The sequence below is a fragment of the Antedon mediterranea genome, chromosome 2 (assembly GCF_964355755.1).
Source record: "Antedon mediterranea chromosome 2, ecAntMedi1.1, whole genome shotgun sequence".
In the NCBI taxonomy this organism is placed as follows: Eukaryota; Metazoa; Echinodermata; class Crinoidea; order Comatulida; family Antedonidae; genus Antedon; species Antedon mediterranea.
Window position 1 is genome coordinate 27,141 of NC_092671.1, and position 19,541 is coordinate 46,681.

At 33.1% G+C, this 19,541-nt stretch overlaps 1 protein-coding gene across 1 annotated transcript; it reads left to right on the forward strand.

Annotated features, from left to right (window-relative positions):
• The first annotated feature begins 5,646 nt into the window (after positions 1–5,646).
• On the forward strand, positions 5,647–19,269 carry LOC140039955 (dipeptidyl peptidase 9-like). Its single transcript, XM_072085540.1, has 16 exons — positions 5,647–5,887; positions 6,546–7,072; positions 7,583–7,751; positions 8,022–8,267; positions 8,489–8,550; positions 10,676–10,776; positions 12,387–12,546; positions 12,908–13,040; positions 13,452–13,593; positions 13,794–13,875; positions 14,292–14,418; positions 15,446–15,738; positions 16,082–16,234; positions 16,445–16,587; positions 16,859–16,970; positions 17,238–19,269. The coding sequence occupies exons 2-16, from the start codon at positions 6,572–6,574 to the stop codon at positions 17,328–17,330; spliced, it is 2,517 nt and encodes an 838-aa protein (XP_071941641.1). The 5' UTR covers positions 5,647–5,887; positions 6,546–6,571; the 3' UTR covers positions 17,331–19,269.
• Positions 19,270–19,541: the final 272 nt, after the last annotated feature.

A 19,541-nucleotide genomic window follows, 5' to 3' on the forward strand; every position in this document is an offset into this window, starting at 1 on the left:
TTCGTGTATAACTTCTTTGTCGACTGTCTTTCTTTCAAATAATTGGTTAATACTCGGTTTTGACAAGAGAGGCTGGGTGGTTTAAATTTTATGTTTAGCGCCCTCAATTGATTTTAATGTAAAAAAAGGGAATTAATTCTCTTCGTTACGTGTTTGGAAGAGAATTAATTTTATCTCATCGTAGTTTGGTATGCCGTATGAGTGTGCACATGTGCGCGCTGTGGGAAAGATGGTATTGTTAGTCATTCGCGATCAACACACAACACTGTTCAATTTTTAATTTGTTAATCTTTTACATTATAGGCCTAATTATAATTCTACCGTTACACATTATAGTGTATTTTTAAATATCCGTTTCATGCAAGATATTGTATTGTAGGCCTACTAATATTTATTATGTTGTGAATAAAAGTTTATGGTAGAATAAATAAATGAATATGTTTTAAGCAGATCTTCGAAATTGAAGCATATGAGGTCGAGTTTTTTTAAAACCCAACCTAAAATTCGCGATATGGATAGTTGAAATTTAACATTATAATTATCAAAGGGGATAATAGTAATTGTTTTCTAAATTATATAAATATTAAAATTAGTAAGTAGGCTTTTGTGTGCTAGCTCTGTTTGTATTTCAAATTTTGTTTTGTTGAATTACCGCACGGCCGCGTGCATTGCATGTCTCAGGGAAACAATCACCATTGTATGGCTGGTTCTGAAGACTAATATATTTCGTTTCATTCGGGGAATAAGCTTTCATTCTTAGCTCTGCCCCAAACACGGTGAGCTTAACTGGAGACTTAATATTTAATTTCATATTTCAATAAATATTTTTTTCAAAATTGTCTTTGCTCAGCCCCAATCACGGTGTGGTAGTGAAGACTCTTATATAATTATCATGTTTCAAAATACTATAGGTGTCATTTCTGAGGACCTGGTAGTTATTTTAAACAGTTTGGTATGCCGTGCGTTGTTATGCAAATGTGTTTGTGCGGGTGTAATGGGGAAGATGGTATTGTTAGTCATTTGCGGTGAACACGCCACAAAATTAAATTTTGATTTTGCTAATCTTTATTAGAAATTCAAATCATGTAAAGATACAATTTTCCGGGCGGGAACCTAGAAGCTCCCCTCCTTCAGTTTGCAAAAGTAATCTTGAAAAGAACCCCATGCGGAAAAGAAGCTTACCAGTTGAAAAGAAGCCCACCGTAACGAAGATTACTAAAAATTAAGGAACACATGGGCTCTTTTGAGGGTTTTATGGTGTCTATTTAATGGAAAAGTGAATGCCATACAAATAAAAAATTTAAAAAAAAACAATATTCATTAAAACAATATCCGTCGAGGTTCGAACCCCAGCTGATACCATTCAAAACTGAGCATTACCCGTTGCACCACAAACTGAAACATGACTGAACAGCTGATAATTGTCTTTTTATACGTGTATTACTTAATTTATCATTACATCATAAATATCCTAACCTTGATAAAACCAAAATGATCAGTTATCTCAGTCGCCTGAGCGTCGTGTAGACAACACGTGTGTCGGGGGTTCGATTCCCACGCTGGTCGGTGGAATAGAGTTAAAGGTATGCGACCACTGTGTTTGGGGTTCATATAATTATACGTCCCCCTTTCCACCACACATCTTGAGAAGGCACTAGCAATGCACCTGGTAATGATGTGGTGGAAACGAACCCAAGGCTGCTGCAGAGCCTTAGTGCTGAGGCAAGGAGAGCACAATTTATGTATTTGATCTCGTAAATGTTATGTTTAGCGGCCTCAATTTTAATGTAAAAAAGAAATTAATTATCTTCGTTACGCGTTACGACGTGTTGAGAAGAGAATATATCTCTCATCATAGTTTGGTATGCCGTTCGTTGTTATACAAATGATTTTTAAATTTTGATTTTGTTAATCAATGTTGCAACATTGGTAGCGAAATGTCCGATTCTTCATAGTAGTTGATGTGTATGGCCGCACCGTCCCAGAATAAACAAGTTTTAAACAGATAGTTTGTCTCCGATGGTTTTTGTATGGGATTAATGGAGATCTGTCTAAGGCATTCGATACCATTGATCACACTATTTTACTTTCAAAATTCTTTAACTATGGTATCCGTGGCATTACTCTTGACCTTTTTAAAGATTATCTGTCCAATCGACTTCAATGCACCTATATCAACAATGTTTTTCCCGATTTCAAACCTACTGTTTGTGGTGTTCCTCAAGGGTCTCTATCAGGCCCCTTCTTTTTTTATTGTATATCAATGATTTACCAAATGCATCTGACATCCTTTCTTTTTATCTTTATGCTGATGACACAACCATTTTTTATTCACACACTAATTTTGATTTCATTTTCAATACTTTTAATAGGGAATTGAAGAACGTGAACGATTATTTCAATGCAAACAAACTTTCAATAAATATTAACAAATGTCATTTTATGCTTTTTGGTTTTCGACACCAAGATTTGATTAACGACACTCATAATGTTTACCTTGCTGCCCACAAAATTCCTCTTGTTAAGCATACCAAATTTCTTGGAGTTGAAATAGACGAAGAACTAAACTTCAAACACCACATTAAAGAAATCGAAACTAAAATTTCGAAAAATATTGGAATTTTATATCGTCTTCCATTTTACTTGCCCAAAGAAGTCCTTCGCATGATTTATTGTTCACTTGTTTTACCTTTTATTTCTTACTGTAATATTGTCTGGGCAAACAACTATGTTTCAAACCTCAAAAAAAATTTATTCTAAAAAAAAAAGCTATTCGCCTCATCTCTGGTGCATCACGGCTAGATCACAGTAGTGAGCTTTTCTCTGATAAATTATTAACTGTCCAAAACATCAATATCCTTCAACAATGCACCTTCGTCTATGAACATGTCAACTGTCTACTTCCAACTAAACTTTCTTGCAGCTTTATAAAAAATAATAGTATTCATACCCATAAAACTAGATCCTCCTGTAACCTCCACCCTCCCCTTACGAAATTAACATTAATGCAACATAATATCCGTTATAGTGGCACCAAATTATTTAATGATCTCCCCGACGAAATTAAATTGGCACCTTCAAAAAATAAATTTTCTTTTAAACTTAAACAAATTCTACTTCATAAATAACTAATAATAACAAAACAACATGTTTATTCTGGATTTTCTGTGCTTCCATAGTATTTTATTTGTATTAACTTGTCGTTGTCTTGTTTTACTTGTTTGTTTGTCTTGTTTTGTGTCTGTTTGTTTAAACTTCAATATGATTACAACTTGTTAACTGGCTACCCGTCACAAGTTGTATTGGAGGGCAACCTCCAAATGTTACTTTCTGGGTTTTGCCTCTTAATTATTTATATTTAAATTGTTATTTTGTTTACTTTGAAATGATAAGAAATAAATGTTAATATGAATGAATGAATGAATGAAAGTGAAATAAGATAAATATAGAACATTTGCAAAGATGCCGATTTCCAGACCAATTTCGAAGCTTAGACTAATTCCGCCGCCGGGCTAGGCCATAGGCATATACGAAGTCGAGTTTTTAAAGTAGAAAACCCCACCTAAAATGTTAAAGTCGCATCTGGAAGTTGAAATTTTAACATTATCATAATTATCATAGGTGACTATTATGTATAGTAATAAGTATGTGCATTTCTGGGCTCTATTTTCATTGCTCTGCCTCAACAAACACGGAGACTTAATATTTAATTTTATATTTCAATTAATAGGTGCACTTTCCGGGGACAAGCTCATATTGTCCTGGTGAGTCTTATATAGTTTGTTTCATTCAAATCATGTAACGCCATTTTTTCGGGCGGGAACCTACGGTACTGTATACAGCTCTTTTTTCAAAATTGTCTTTGCTCAGCCCCAAGCATGGTGGGGTACTGAAAATTCTTATCCATGTTGTTTGAAAACAAAATAGATGTCATTTTCGGGTACCTTGTAGCTCTATTTTAAACAGTTTGGTATGTGCGTGCGTTGTTTTATGCAAATGAGTCTGTGCAGGTGTATTATGGTAAAGATGGTATGTTAGTCATTCGCGGTCAACACGCCACACTGTTAAATGTTGATGCTGTTAATTATTTACATTAGAAGATTTACAAATCATGTAAATAAAATATTTTCCGGGCGGGAAGCTAGCAGTTCCCCTCGTTTAGTTTGCAAAAGTAATCTCGAAAAGAACTCCATGTGGAAAAGAAGCCCACCCAAGAGTACTAAAAATGAAGGAGCACATGGGCTTCTTTTCGAGGTTTTATGGCAGTCTATTTATTGGAAAATAATGCCATGCAACTTTGTTTCTGATTTAAAAAAAGGTAGGCCTACACTTGACATTTACAATCCTCAAAATATCTCTCTTTCAAAATAAAAGAAAAACAACATTCATTATTTGACATTTAAAAAAAAATTCACTGGTGCCAAATTGAGAGATTGAAACTTGAGTGACTTTATTTCTATTTTATATCACTGCTCCCCTGGTACCAAATTGTGTCCACTTTTGAGCACAGTGTTTTATACGAAAAGATATTAAAATTTAGTGACTTTAGTTCTATTTTATATCACTGTGCTCCACTGGGACCAAATTGGGTCCACTTGAGCACATTGTAATAACATACGAAAAGCTATTAAAATTTAGTGACTTTATTTCTATTTTATTTTTTTTATTAAACCTTATTTTGTGAGGGTGACCCTAAACAGCATATGCAGACAGTCAAAAACATATATGAAAAAACAGATGAACTATGTTAAAAAAATATAAAAATATATAATATATATATGTACTTAAATACAAAAATATAGCCTACAATACTATACCAAACGTTGAGTTTTTTCTTTTGGGATTAAATATTTTTTTAGAGCAGACTTAAAATTAGTTATTGTTACCGCATTCCTTAGTTTAGTGGCTAGCAAATTCAGGTATGTTGGTGCTCTGATGAAGCTGTTCTTAAAAGTTTCAGTTTTAGGGAAAGGGACGACAAATTTCCTCTCACTGACACTTCGGGTACATCGATGATTTGGAATTCTGGCAAGACGCAGGGCAAGGTATTCCGAGCAAGACCATTTGCAGACCTGTAGGCAAGGCAGCCCAGTTATAGATGCATGTGATCTTGGACTGTATGAAGATTTAAGGTGTTGAAAATGTTAGTTCGTGGTGTGAGAGGATGAGCTTTAAGGATAATGCGAAATGCACTATTTTGAATGGTCTATATTCGGTCAATATTCGATCTGATTCCCCAAACACTACATCAATAGTCAATGTGTGGGTAGAGGAGTATGGATGTGTTTTTATTAATGAAATGACCGAGCACGCGATAAGATTGAGATGGACAAGCCCAGTTTGGACCGGAGTTTATTTACATGAAAAGAAAAAGATAAATTTGAATCAATGTGAATGCCAAGATGTTTCTGTTTGTCAGTTTGTGATATGGGTATATACGAAACGATAATAAAAGTAGTGACTTTTATTTCTATTTTATATCACTGTGCTACCCTGGTGCTAAATTGGGTCCACTTGAGCAGTTACTGTAGTACTATTTCTATTATTGAAGTTAATAAAGGCATAAATGGCGCTCCATATAGAAGTAGAGAATGCTCCAGTCGTCAGAATGACGCTCTGAATATACCTCTCTCTGTGCGCTGCTGGGGCGCGTTGAAAGGGTGTCGAGCAAAGATCGTATAGGCTAGCGCCACTTCTTCGTGGCGCTATATAGGATCTTTGGTGTCGAGTCACGAAACCTAACTCTGCTGCTAGCTGAGGTTCACGGTGCACCCGTCGTACACCCCCACCATATAAAAAAAACGCAAGCCGCATCTAAAAATAAAATTCTCTTGTTGATTAATTTCGCTCCGCTCTACTCGAGAAAAAATGACGAGATAACATTCAAGTAAGATATTCAATTGAGAAATTAACACGAGCTAGGGCTAGGCCCAGGCCTAGCCTAGGCCTAGGCTAGTACTGACTAACTAGGCTAGGCCTCTAGGCCTCATTAGGCCTACTAGGGCTAGGCTAGGCCTATGCCTACTACAACTACTAGCTAGGGCCAGGCCTAGCCTACTAGGTAGATAGGAATAGCCTGGCTGGCCCAGCCCCTCTACCACTCCAGACTAGCTAGGCTAGTTTTCTAGTTGGTTAGTTTTAGTTAGGCTAGCCTAGTAGTAGTAGTAGGGCCTAACTAGCCTGGTTTTATTTCCTGTGTAGTGTAGACTGGCCGCCGCGTTATTTGAGTAAACGCCGGCCGATCGCTGGGTTTAGATATTGAATTTTTGACCATTTATTTAAATTAAAAAAAAAACATTTTTGGAAATAAAATTATAAATAATTCTTATTGTTGTTTAGAGTGACCTTTTTGTTTCCATGCCTATTAGTATTATACAGTCAAGCTCAGTGAGGCATACATAGTTAGTATACTAATGTAGGCTATGTTCAAATATGATTATGATTAGTAATAATAATTAGGCTGAAACAAATTCTGTGTTAATATCATTGTTTTGTTACCAACTAAAAATTTTAAATTATTGTTTCTTCTTTTTTTTAATTTTCAGGTTTAAAGGTTACGTCACTAGTTGAAATGGCAACAGGTCCAACCACATTCATAGACAGCCATGAACGTTCCTCAATGTCTTGCACCGATTCAAGGCCCCGAACGCATACATGGCAGGAGTTGAGAAATGCTGTGAAAGAGACTAGAAGAGTCCAGAGTTCACTTTTTTTTAAAGTCCCAACAGAATTTGTGTTTAAGAAATTAACAACATCAGAAGGTGTACGGTGGAGGTTATACTTCTTAGGTGTGCCATTTGGAGGGAGAGAAAACACATTGATGTATGTGGATATTATTGGTGGGGATATGGAGACACTAGGTTGTGTGAACCTTACAAAGTGGAATCCTTTACTGGTGTCATATCAGGGTATGACATCAAAGGGTGTGTTTTCAAAGATCGAACAACTACTTAGAGAGCGTAAGCGACTTGGGGGATTTGGTATTACGGCCTATGATGTGGACACAGTTACTGGACGATTTTTATTTAATGCTGGTTGCAGTTTATTTTATTGTACAGACACTTGCTTTTCGGTATGACACATTATTTAACATTTTTATAACATAGTAATTAGTATAGTAATATTAATAGGCCAGATACAGATGAATTAATGATTGATCTATAGTTTCTCTGTGTTTAGTAATTTGTTTTGTTAAAATTATCCAGTAAAATCTCTACTTTTTTGTACACAAATTTAGAGAGCATTTTAATAAATGGTGTGGTAACAACACTACTCTGAAAATGCCTTTTTTCACAGAATTTTGCTCAAGTATGTATTTGACAAAAGGGAAAATGATGTATTTTAGCAAAATATCTGAAATTCATGCAGAGCTCAAATGAAAATATGACCAAATAATACCAGAGATTAAAACAGACATTGTTTTAACAATTTGAATTTGTGCCTGCCTTGTTTTAGGGGTTTTTTTGAATTTGTAATTCGTCACTGTAACCAGTTTAAATCATCAACCAAAAAATTATCATCTAAGATTGTTTTTTTTAGTGTCATCATATAATCACATTTGTTTGCTTTCTTTGTTTTAAAGTCACAACCAATTTTTCCTAAAGAAGTACCAACTACTATAGGAGATATACGGATGGATCCTAAGCTGTGTCTTATCAATACAGATCTAATAGCTTATGTGTGTAATAACGATCTATGGGCATCTAACCTTGTGACAGGAAAGGAGAAAAGATTAACATTCACACATAAAGGTACAGTAGTATTTTTCTGGGATCACTAAGAACAAACTAAGCATGTGCTTGATTCCTCTCTCTTGCATATTTAACTTTTATACCATGTGTAAAGATGGAAACATAATGTCATCTGTAGTCCTTACAATTATCTTAATATACCATTTCTGATGATGGACCAAGCACTATACAGTAGGATAGACATCCTCTTGTATAGTTTTGTTATTCTCACCTGGTCATAAAATGGAAGCTAACTGTATGAATAACATATTATCTTGGTGTCTTATAAAGGTCTTGACAATATATGTGATGATCCTAAAAGTGCTGCTATTGCTTCGTACATCATACAAGAAGAGTTTGATCGTTATACTGGCTATTGGTGGCAACCACAAACTAATGAAGGTCCTCGGCAATCGGAAGAAATTATTTATAGAATTCTATATGAAGAAGTTGATGAATTAGAGGTTGAAATTCTTCACATTGTGTCATCAACATATGGAGCTAGTGGAGTAGATGATTACAGATATCCAAGAGCTGGTAAATATATCATGCTAAGTAGATAACTTTCGATTTGGGAGGCATATTCAGACTACAGTGGCCCCAATTTTTATGTAGTTAAGCTGGTTTTAATAATATATTAATATTCAATTTCTGTGAGTAATATGTTAAATCCTTAAGCTGATGTACAGTATGAGGTGAATTAAAATGATAATTTATGCATTTTATTATCTTCATTTACTTTCTGATTTTATTTATAGGAACAAAAAATGCAAATGTCATCCTCAAAATGGTAGAATTCTGTGTTGGTGTTGACGGATCGGTATTTTAAAATTTGTTATGTTTGCTTTTCCTTTATTTCAACCTATAGTATTTATTCGAACATGAGAATTACTATACTGAAACTATATGCATCATTTATTTATTTCAACCTATAGTATTTATTCAAACATGAGAATTACTATACTGAAACTATATGCATCATTTATTTATTTCAACCTATATTATTTATTCAAACATGAGAATTACTATACTGAAACTATATGCATCATTTATTTATTTCAACCTGAGAATTACTATACTGAAACTATATGCATCATTATTTATTTCAACCTATAGTATTTATTCAAACATGAGAATTACTATACTGAAACTATATGCATCATTTATTTATTTCAACCTGAGAATTACTATACTGAAACTATATGCATCATTATTTATTTCAACCTATAGTATTTATTCAAACATGAGAATTACTATACTGAAACTATATGCATCATTTATTTATTTCAACCTATAGTATTTATTCAAACATGAGAATTACTATACTGAAACTATATGCATCATTTATTTATTTCAACCTATAGTATTTATTCAAACATGAGAATTACTATACTGAAACTATATGCATCATTTATTTATTTCAACCTATAGTATTTATTCAAACATGAGAATTACTATACTGAGTGAAACTATATGCATCATTTATTTATTTCAACCTATAGTATTATTCAAACATGAGAATTACTATACTGAAACTTTTTGCATCATTTATTTATTTCAACCTATAGTATTTATTCAAACATGAGAATTACTATACTGAAACTATATGCATCATTTTAAAGTCTGACATATTTGAACTGTAATACCCACTTTGTTTCCTGAATTGCCCTTTTCAAACTAACAAGGCCAACAGCCATTAAGTCGCGTGCTACAATGCATAGTGATACCGGACCGACAGACAGACCGACCGACATAGTGAACTATACTGACCGAAATTACTAAACATGTTTAAAAACGTTGAAATGTTTAAAAACATTTATATTTTTTTAATTTACACGTGCGTAGCCTGTCACTTTTGACGTGCTCGTATAACGTAATTTCGAGTTGAAAAGTAAGTCAAGAAAACAGAAATCGGGCAAAAAGAGTGCGCAATAACATTTAACGCGCAGTGCGCGCGCAAAAATATGCGCACTCATGGCAATTTTGTAAACGCTTAAAATTGCCTGAAACGTACTCTTATTTCATCGAAAATAAATTTTGAAAATTTTAAGCGAGCGTACGCATACGTTACATGGGCTACGCACGTAATTGTATTGCCATAATGATGATTTATGCCCTGAAATTTATGAGTACCAAATTTTATTTAATTGTGATTCATGGTTGTGAAGATATGATTACAAACGTGATTTCGTTAAATCGTGCGTAGACCGCGTAATTTTTTATTGCGCACCGTGAAAACATAACCACATCGATTCCTGGCCATAAGGAATATACTATGAAAAATTGACCTAGCTAGATTAAACTGATATCAAGATAAGGTCAGAAAGCGATAAAACGCATAGTGATACCGGACCGACAGACCGACAGACATAGTGAACTATAGAGTCGCTTCCACGCGACTAAAAACTATATATGTGATGGTAAATATGCTTTATGAATTGCTCATGAAGATTGTTGCTCCTTTTAAGGAACCCTGTAAAAATTCCAAAGGGTATGTTGTATAACATGTTTGATCTTCCAAAGGGTATGTTGTATAACATGTTTGATCTTCCAAAGGGTATGTTGTATAACATGTTTGATCTTCCAAAGGGTATGTTGTATAACATGTTTGATCTTCCAAAGGGTATGTTGTATAACATGTTTGATCTTCCAAAGGGTATGTTGTATAACATGTTTGATCTTCCAAAGGGTATGTTGTATAACATGTTTGATCTTCCAAAGGGTATGTTGTATAACATGTTTGATCTTCCAAAGGGTATGTTGTATAACATGTTTGATCTTCCAAAGGGTATGTTGTATAACATGTTTGATCTACAGTATACTCACAATTTTACACAGCTTTGTTGTAATCAATTTTTGGATCAATAGAAATAAAAGTAAAAATCTTATAATTGAACAGAGCTTAATTTTTGACAGTACATTTTGATTACTTTATTTTATTGTAGATAACTGATGTTCAAGAAATGAAATTGCCAGAATCTCTTTGTCAGTTGTTTCCATCAATGGAATATATTGTCCGACTCAACTGGACTCCAGATGGAAAAAGGTATTACACTATTTTGCATACCAAACAATTCAGTGAAGCAATTCTAAGTATGTATGAAGAATTGAAGACGATTACTATTATAATTTCAATACAAAATTTAATGACAAAAGTAGAGTTGCGGTGTTATCATATGACCATTTTTAAGATCAAATAAAATAAATCATATTATATGCACTCAAGTTAGTGACTGATGGCTAATTAAAGGTAATTAGCTCCTCCTACTGAGTTTAATAAACAATTTTGCTTTGTGATGAAATCAGATTGTTTATTCTAAATAGCCAATACAATTTAAATGCTGAAATAATTGAAAGATATCAACAAATCTACTGTAGTGTGGATCACTGGTCATATAAATATGATCAGGGTCCAATGCCAAATATACAGTAAAAATTTTATACTAAAAACAAATTTTACAGGAAACTGAATTGATTGCAAGCTAAAAATAAAAAAACTAGAAAGCCACTCCGAGAGTGCATACCTCTGCCTACTGTAAAATTCTTCTACATCAGATTTAGTCACCGGAAAGTGTGTGTCTGAATGCTGTGTGTGATTTAGGCTAATTTCACTACAAGCATGTGTATGTTTGGTGTAAAGGTAATGTAACCCGCCTTTTAACTAACAATTGCTTCAACCGACTTCAATAGAACAGAAACGCAAAAACAAACGAGTGAATTTGAAAAGAAATAGGATTTTTAAAACTGCTCGCATCAAAAAACTTGTACATTAAATCTAATTATGTTTTAAAATTACAAATCACAAAATATTATTCTTGCCTCTTGTACAAAAATGAAGTTTTTTGGACAAGTAGTTCTTGAGAAAATACAATTTTAGTTTACTTGTTACTTTAAGACTGCTCACCTTTTAACACTAGCAAGTCTGAAAATAATTTGTTAAATTGGTCCAGAATTGGGACCATGGTCCGGATTGCCTCCAAATTTTAATGGAGTGGTCCTTGACATTTTCATTTTGGGAAAGATCTTGTAATACCTTTTTGAGTAATCCTGCTCACAAACAAACACACGCGATCGATTACAATACCTCCTTGGTGGTGGTAAACAAAATAAAACAAGTAAGAATTGATTTCCAACCTTTAGATTTATAATCACATTTCAATAACATTCTTTGTATATGAATACTATGAGAATGTGATGGGTTTCTCTCAACAAGATGTCAACAACTAAATGTCAATTATGATAGGCAGATCCAAGTTTATGATTACTGTCACCCTTAAACCGTTTTTTACTGCAAAAATATCTAGTTAGTGTAGCTTATTTATAATGACGACTTGTCAAAGGCCTACCTAAATATATGATTTATCATTAGAAATAAAAGTGAACAATTAGAATTTAAGATATCTTGAAGATCTACTTTCCAAGTGACCAGATTAGAGCCTATATTGTATGCCCATGATTGACGATGAACAATACATTTGAGAGAGGTATAAAAAAAAATAGCCTAAAATATATAAACAGGCCAAAGGACATAACATATTGCAGTACTTAGTGCATCTGAGTAAATGTCTGCTCCCATTCATTTGTTAGACATAAAAAACATATTGCAGTAGTTAGTGCATTTGAGTAAATGTCTGCTCCCATTCATTTGTTTTACAGTGTGTGGGTTCAATTATTGAGTAGAAACCAGCAGCTGACAATGTTAGTACTGATACCATTACACTGTTTCATACCTGTTAATAATATGGAAGCAACTTTAGGAAGTGAGAAACTACCCATTCAGGTTTTGTATGAGGAGTATTCAGAAATATGGATCAATGTAAGTTTTGTTAATCATATACTGTAAAATGTGTGCTTTCTATTCAATACAGTCAGATTGTAAATATTATTTGTTATAAAACAAATAATGAATGTATTCGTGAATTTATTTTCATTGATAGATTTACTGCTCTCTTTATGTCGGCTCCACCTTTTTAATGGTGCAGTCAGTCAATCTTTCAAGTACAGTATTTTCACCATCCAACTCATAAACATTCAGTATTTGCAAATTATGCTTGTTTACAATATGGAACCCACGTGACATGCGATACCTATCTCCATGTGAATTGGTTACATACTGCCAACCATTATCAAACAAACAATACATAAAAGTACAACTATTTTAATATAACTTCTTTCAGGTTCATGATTGCACTCAGTTTTTCCCTCAATGTAAAGAGGATGAGGTTAGCTTTATATGGGCAAGTGAGGCCCATGGAACAAGACAGTTATTCTTGGTTACATCAGCTTTAAGGTTAACTGGAGAAGTCCCAGGTTAGTTTTATAGTCATACTGTACTTACAAGGTCTGCTTTTGATTTAAAAACTATTTGATTAAACAACCATGGAAGCATAATAATAGCATTAATGCTGGGTTTCTCAACAAGTCTGTGGGCCAAATTTGACTCATATGTTCATTTTGTGTGGCTTATGAAGAGCTTAACGCTAAAAATAAAGAATATGGTTTAAATGTGGCTATTGTACTTGGGCTTCCTGGTTTTGACCCCTTTTTATGATGCTCTGCTCGCTACACAATCAGGCCTGTAAACCTTATAAGATTTCCAAAATATGCAATGAAGCAGTAGGTGAATGTGGTGAAGTATAATATGTGGGTTTAAAACAATAAAAATACATCATTTAATTTTCACAAAAAGGTCATACAGTATAAGGTTTGTTTATTTTCTAGGCAATTTAAAGCCAGTAATACTGAACCACACTCAGCTTACATTTGGTGATGGTGAGGTGGTTGGTAGAAGAATATGGTTAGATCTTGATCAGCGTTTACTCTACTATATGGCGCATCATGACACTCCACTAGAAGAGCATCTGTAAGATTCATCACACACACATCCAAAAAAAAAGGAGAAACAAATTGGAAATTTGTTTTTTGGGTGTTGAATGTTGACAAACGTATAGTACATATACGACCTGTATAGTTATATTTACTTTCTACTGTTAGGTCTGATAATGGGATTCTGGGAATTTCAAATATTAATAAGTTTAATTCATTTTTGTTTTTCATTTAAAGGTATGTCTCCTGTTATACTTCTCCTGGCAAAACATTGCGGTTAACTGAACTAGGATCTAGTCATACCGTGTACATGAGTCAGGTATAGCAATATTATTATATAACAGTGTAAACACTGATAAGAGTTTACAAGTTGAATAAAGTCATAAGAAAAAATACAAGCAAGAATTGTAAGCTGCTTTTACACTGAAAATCAAAGAGCTGGAGTGAACCTGCACTATGTTTCTTTATGCTCATAAATGGTGGTTTCTTTCATTACCTTTTCCGACTTAGTCCTTTTCTAGTTAACTTTATATTTTACTTTAATTATACTGTATATAGAGTAAACACCTGAGAAGTTTCAAAACTTTTGCTGCAAACTTGTTAAACTTCTAATTACAATCTGGTAAATTGACGACAATTATTTCTTATAAAAACTAACTGTTAGATAAAAACAGTATAATGTTGCATTATTTCTATGTCTTTATTTAAAATATTGTAATTATATTTTTCTTTTAGGACTGTGAATATTTCGTAACTATTTACAGCAATCTATCAAACACACCGGCTGCTACAGTGTTTCGTGTAAAAGAGAGACTGAATGCCATGGTCCCTGTTACAGTTGGACCTCTTCTACAACCCACTGGTAAATTCCTACTTGTGCAAAATTACAATCCATATGTTTGTTGTTTGTTTCATCAAACTTCTCCTTTATTCTTAGGTAATTTTATGTTTAACTGGAGGGTACTCCGAGAGTACAAACCTCCACCTACTGTAAAATTCCCCTACATAAAATTCCCCCCAAAAATGTTTTTTTTTACATTTTTTTTATTAGTTCTAAAGTGTAAATAGGCTAACTGCACACTACAAAGATGTGGATGAGAGTTTGGTGTAATGGTTATGTATCCAGCCTCTCACAGTTAAGGTCCCTGGTTCAAGTCCCGCTGAGAGTTTTTTTTTGTTTTTTTTATTTTTATTTTTTTTGTGGACCTTGATCTTTGACCCTGACCACAATTATATGATGAGTCATTGATCATTGTGGCTAAGTTTAGTGAGAATCGGATAAAAACTGTGGTCTCTAGGCAGTAAAATAGTTTTTTGTTAGTTGTGACCTTGACCTATGACCTTTTCCCCTCAAATTCGAACTCGTCGTTGCCAAATTTGGTGAGAATCGGATAAAAACTGTGGCCTCCGGGCTGTTCACAGACACACACACACACAAACACACAAACATACAGGGGTGAAAATATAACCTCCTTGGCGGAGGTAATAAATAGTTTTCCATTTTACATTGGTTTGATAGAGAGAACACAACTACAACTTTTAGAAAAACATTTACAATCACATGTACTGTAGATGTGTTTGTTTATTATTATTTGCACAGGTTAGAGCTAAAGTGAAATACATTATTAACCTTACAGTATCCACTGGTCATTATGTTCCATGGCAACTGGAAATTGGAATAAATTTGACTTTACTATGTATTTCATAATAAGTTGTCAACATCTTTGCCAAGGACTACATTACCAATTTCAAAACATGGTAACTTTTCATATATGTATGTGGATAGCTAGGGTTGCTCTACCTTACTGTATCCCTTCAATCATAATAGTTAAGGACCCTAGTACTAATGCTCTTTATAATTTCCTGTAGTATCCTTTTTCTTTTAACAGCTCTCGGTATCTCTTATGTCCCACCTGAACTTGTCAGTTACAAGAACTCTTCTGGCGATGAAGTATTTGGTCTTGTCTACAAACCGCATAATTTAGAAGCTGGTTGCAAATATCCAACAGTTCTCTTTGTCTATGGAGGCCCACAAGTACAACTTGTTACTAACTCATACAAAGGCATTAAATTGTTGCGACTACACACATTGGCATCTTTAGGATACTGTGTGGTTGTAATTGATACTAGAGGTTCAAATCATAGAGGCCTCAAATTTGAGTCAATCCTCAAAAACAAAATGGTGAGTACTACACTTATATTATATTATAGTTGTCTCAAAGTTTTTTTTATTTACACAATACCTATTTTCTTTCTAATAATATTGCTTGTATTCAATGTAAAGAACATTGAACAAAATCCACAAATTGTGTAGAATTTTTTTTTAAATTTTATTTTATAAGCTACAATAAGTAGATTTAAAGTATTGTAATGTTTATGAAACTAGCTATGCTATGGTTATTGTTTGGTTTCCCTAGATGTTATAAGGACGCCCCCTAATTGTCTGGGAGATAAATGTTTGTGGTTAGTTATCCAGTGGATTTGTGCAGAGTTAGTTCTGTATCCTTGTGTATTTTTGTTCTCAGGGTACAGTTGAAATAGAAGAACAAGTTGAGGGGCTACACTGGATTGCAGCTAAAATGGATTTTATTGATCTAAAAAGAGTTGCTATTCATGGTTGGAGCTATGGTGGATATCTCTCTCTCATGGGGCTAGCCAGGAGGCCAGATGTATTTAAGGTATAGTGCAGTTTCATCAGAATATGTATCCAAAATACAGCTATACAAATGATATCATTTACAAACATCATGGCTTCAATACATTTTTAAACATATGCATATTTTTATCATAATGTTATATTGTTTTTTAATACTCTATAATATTAAGATGCATTTCTATTAATTTGTTTATAATATTTCCTACAAAGTGAATCTTTTTTATAATGGTAGGTAGCAATTGCTGGTGCACCAGTTACGTGTTGGAAACAATATGATACAGGTTACACCGAGAGATACATGGACACCCCACAGAATAATCCACAAGGCTACCAACAGGGATCTGTTCTTAAATTAGTCAAGAATTTTCCAAATGAGTAAGTTATTTACAAAAAATACCATTGCTCATTTTATTTATTTCGTCAGAAAAGTACAAAGACATAAAACAAAAATGTGAATTCAAAGTCTAAACAATGGCTTTACAAAAAAGTGAACTAACTCACTGTAAAGTGACTCACCAAAATGGAAAATGACTCCTGATAATGTGACATAGATTGACAGAACCCAGAAATGAGTAACCCACAAAGCTACAGTCTCTACAAGTAGTACAGTAAGATACAGTGAGATTTGTTTTGCTTTTTTTTTCAGAGAGAATCGTTTGTTAATAATTCATGGGTTAATAGATGAGAATGTTCATTTTCATCATACAAGCTTGCTAATTAAGGAACTCATTAAAGCATGTAAACCATATATGTTACAGGTAATATACTTAATATTACATAATTTATATTTGTGGTGTTCAAAATAATTCAAATTATTTAGAAGTTTCTGAGAATATTGTTTAATTTTCAAATGTTTGGAAATGTTGATATAGTGCAAAGGGTTAGGGTGGTTACCAAACAGAGTGAGTGAATTCTAGATATTTCAATCGTACATGAAGTTGTGGCAATATGCTGAGAAAATAAATGGAAATAAAGTTGAGGTGGTGAGTCGTTGACATTTTCATTGATGTTCAATCATTTTCCAGGTATATCCGAATGAAAGGCATGGTATTCGGCAACCAGAAGCACAGGAGCATTATGAGACAACTATACTGAGCTGGCTTATGCAACACCTATAAAATCGGTCTGTAGTTGAGAACTATTCATATAATGATAATGCTGTAGATACTGACATATACACACCTGTAGGAGCATTATGAGACAACTATACTGAGCTGGCTTATGCAACACCTATAAAATCGGTCTGTAGTGGAGAAATATTCATATAATGATAATGCTGTAGATACTGACATATACACACCTGTAGGAGCATTATGAGACAACTATACTGAGCTGGCTTATGCAACACCTAAAATCGGTGTGTAGTTGAGAAATATTCATATAATGATAATGCTGTAGATACTTACATATACAGAACTGATTAAAGCGTAACCATTTCTCTGTGACTAGCTGCCTGGACTTCATTCTATTAAATATTGGACTGGGTGTTGGGGGTCTATATCATCTGCCAGAATGAAAGATGCAGTAGCATCTCAACTTTATTTACACAATATTATGTAGGCACACCTGTAAAATTTTAAAACTAAATATGAATACCAAAGAAGTGAATGAAAAAGATGATTTTAATAATAATTTTAAATGCAGACAGTAATTAGACAACTTTATAAATGGAATATACAAAAGACCTATAGTAATCATATAGTAATGAAGTGTCAATTATAATAACTTAAGTATTTGTACAATTGCACAAAATATATATCCATTGCTCAAATAATAATCTTTTGCTCATCATAGTATAAGTATTTTGTTTTTTTGTAATAAATATTTCATTTAATAATTTTTCATTTATTAGTGTTTGCAGAGTAATGCTTAAATGAGAGCACAATGATGAAGAAATTAAATTTACAGTAGAAATCATGTAACTGAATGTCTTCATCTGTAATTTCCAGTCAACATCTGAATTAGCTGTCGTTCATAGGCTCATTAGATTGTTTATTTTTATAGTGTAAGAAATATTTTAAATATGAATATCTTCAGATAATTATATTAGTGTTTAATAATAATTTTACAATTTAATATAATAATAGTTAGGTTATAATCATGAGTATTAATTTTAAAATATATATACACATACTGTACATATATGTGTTAGTGTCACCAGTCATGAACAAAACCATCTGCTCAGAATTTTAAAATGTTTTTTTTTGTTGTAAAAGTAAAATACTTGTACAAAAATAGCACATCCAACAGTGGATCCACTCCAGGAGGTTTACAGTAGGTATATGTATAATTAATAATAAAACGTAACCATGAAGGCAAGTAATTGTACTGATGAATATTCAGGACTGATTAAATTGTATATAATATAAAGTTGATCAAAATATGATGTTTAATGACTGATCGATAAAAAAAACTTGAACTGACAGAAAGGCCATTTCTTTAATGGCGTTAATAAAAATTGTCCAATGTATCTTCCCGTGTATTTCGAGTCGGGTTGGTGAACATCAGTCCAAAATACGCAGAATTTTTTCCAAAATACGTCAATTTGCAATTGTGACCGCTAGTAATTTTCCAAAATACGTCAACTTGAGGGCGGCAAACTTTTTTCCAAAATACGAGAGCCTTTCCAAATGTATCATATTGAGAGTGTAAGGTAAAATTACAGTTTAATGTATTAAAAAAAAGTTTCTTGGAATAAAACAAACAAGTACATCTTAGTTATAAATGAAAGTATTAGAAGGCAGCATTTTTTGTAAATAAAATGTCATAGAGTAGCCAATTATTATTTTTCAATGTAATCATTTATTACTGAATAAAAACAAATATGTGCCAACATCAGTCAATAGACATGTAGTGCCTATAATATACATTAATAATGTCTGAACGATGTACGATTGCATTGCCAGACGTAGCTAGTTTATGCGGCATAAACCGGCAACAAAACCAGCATGTACGTATATAGTATTTAAGTATAGTCATAGGTATGTGTTATATATTTGGTGATCTACAAAATCGATATTTTTCCCGAGCTCGACTGACAAACATCGCTTTCAATTTAATGTACAGTACTTATGGTCTAATAAGTTACCTAATCTGAAATCTAACATAATAATTATTTCATATAATATATAATAATAAAAAGCATATGGTATTGTGATTAAAATAATATCAATAATTAATTGCTTAGAAGAAGTAATTAAGGAGTTATTTAAATTGCGTATTTTGGAAAATGAATAGCGCTCTCAAGTTGACGTATTTTGGAAAATTACAAGCGGTTCCAAATTGACGTATTTTGGACAAATCGCGTATTTTGGAAAATGACTAGCGCC